The sequence below is a fragment of the Sinocyclocheilus grahami genome, unplaced genomic scaffold (genome assembly GCF_001515645.1).
Source record: "Sinocyclocheilus grahami isolate Dianchi unplaced genomic scaffold, SAMN03320097.WGS_v1.1 scaffold7533.1, whole genome shotgun sequence".
In the NCBI taxonomy this organism is placed as follows: Eukaryota; Metazoa; Chordata; class Actinopteri; order Cypriniformes; family Cyprinidae; genus Sinocyclocheilus; species Sinocyclocheilus grahami.
Window position 1 is genome coordinate 8,528 of NW_015511534.1, and position 1,539 is coordinate 10,066.

At 42.4% G+C, this 1,539-nt stretch overlaps 1 protein-coding gene across 1 annotated transcript; it reads right to left on the reverse strand.

Annotated features, from left to right (window-relative positions):
* Positions 1-49: 49 nt before the first annotated feature.
* On the reverse strand, positions 50-1,531 carry LOC107577873 (protein phosphatase 1 regulatory subunit 3E-like; the record flags this gene model as incomplete). Its single annotated transcript, XM_016263900.1, has 1 exon — positions 50-1,531. A coding segment is annotated over one exon (645 nt), but the record flags the coding sequence as incomplete, so codon positions are not given.
* Between the last annotated feature and the right edge of the window lie 8 nt (positions 1,532-1,539).

Genomic DNA, 1,539 nt, shown 5'->3' on the forward strand with positions numbered 1-1,539 from the left:
ATATATTTTAAATATATAAACAGGGTCAATTTGTTTGATGACTTGAAAAGTAAAAGAAAACATGCAGGCTGTTGACTATTTTGTGAGGAAGAGAAATTGTATGCAATATTTAATTGGTGCACATGGATGGATTGCTAAAGCAAAACACCTCAGCGGCTCTGTAAATTCACTCTTGCTCTGTCTCTTTAAGAGCTATGCAGGTAATCCTTATTCCCCTGGCCTCAAGAGGCACTTGTCCAAAGCCTGCTCTCAGCAGACAGAGAGGAACAGGTTGCAATTTTTACATGGACCCAAGGTATACACTCTTCTAAAAAGGTTTGATTTATTATTGTATCAAAAATCTGCCTGAGGTAGCCTAAACCCTTAGCTGCAGTTTGACGTAAAACAAGCACAGTGATGCTGAAGTACCATGATTTCACTTGAACTGAAGAGTAACAGGCTCACTGTGGATTCTGTAATTATTACACGATATCCTATTACAGCACAGTGCATTGAAGCTATGTGTAGGCAGCAGGGGTCTTGTCTCCATGGCCTTACATGTACTGCAGTTAAGCATTCAGTGTATTACAACGATAGAAATATGCCTAATGATACATGTTAGTGGTTACCTTTTTGACGTTAATTTAATTTCCCATGCTCTACCATTATTTAAGCAATGACAATAGCACAGACAACGCGGTGTTACATTTATGAATAGCCTATATGTGGTGGTGGTATGCTACATACGTTTTTCATGGAAGGTCAGTCAGGGTACACTGCTGGAGAGATTACTAATCCTACTATGGCGAAGAATTGGCTCATGATTATTACTTAGCCAATTCGTCGACGGAAGTCACCAAATTAATATTCATGAGCAAGCATCGCCATAGTAAGGCTGAAGCGCGCACTAAATAAAATGGATCCAGCCGTTTTCCCATTCCCTCGGAGGAGAAATTTTAAATATGTGCCTTCTTACTCTGTAATTATTCCCTTTGTTGTTGTCCCAAAATTCACCTCCCACGACACAGTACTTGATGGCAAACTGCAGCGTTCCTCCAACCTCCAGAAAGGTCGGGGTGATGATTTTGAAGCTAAACTTGTCAGTCAGCCCGTCGCTGGAATGGGGGACGTAAAACGCCAGAATATCCATAAATGTCGCCCAGTTATTTAAGGTGTACCTCAAATAGACCTTTTTTTGGAAAGCCAAGTTAAGAACCCGTACGACCCCCGAGAGGCTGAACTCATCGGCTTGAACAGACTCCAGTAAAACCTTCACTGCAGAAACTCTGTCAAGGAAGTCTGGCAGGGATCCTGGATTTGTGAAGAGCAGCTCCATGAACACGGACTGACTTGATGTGTTGGACTTGTCGAAATTGTTCAAGTGGAGAGCTCTGGCTTTTTTGAATTTGTCAATAATGCGGTCTGGTACCTCAGGCATATCCGTGTCATCAAAGTGTTTGATAGAAATCAGGTCCAGGCCCAGAGAGTCAGCGAAACGTACCTTTTTCTGACTGATTGGGCTCCGGCTTCGTGCGATCTCTAATTTGGCTCTTTCAGCTG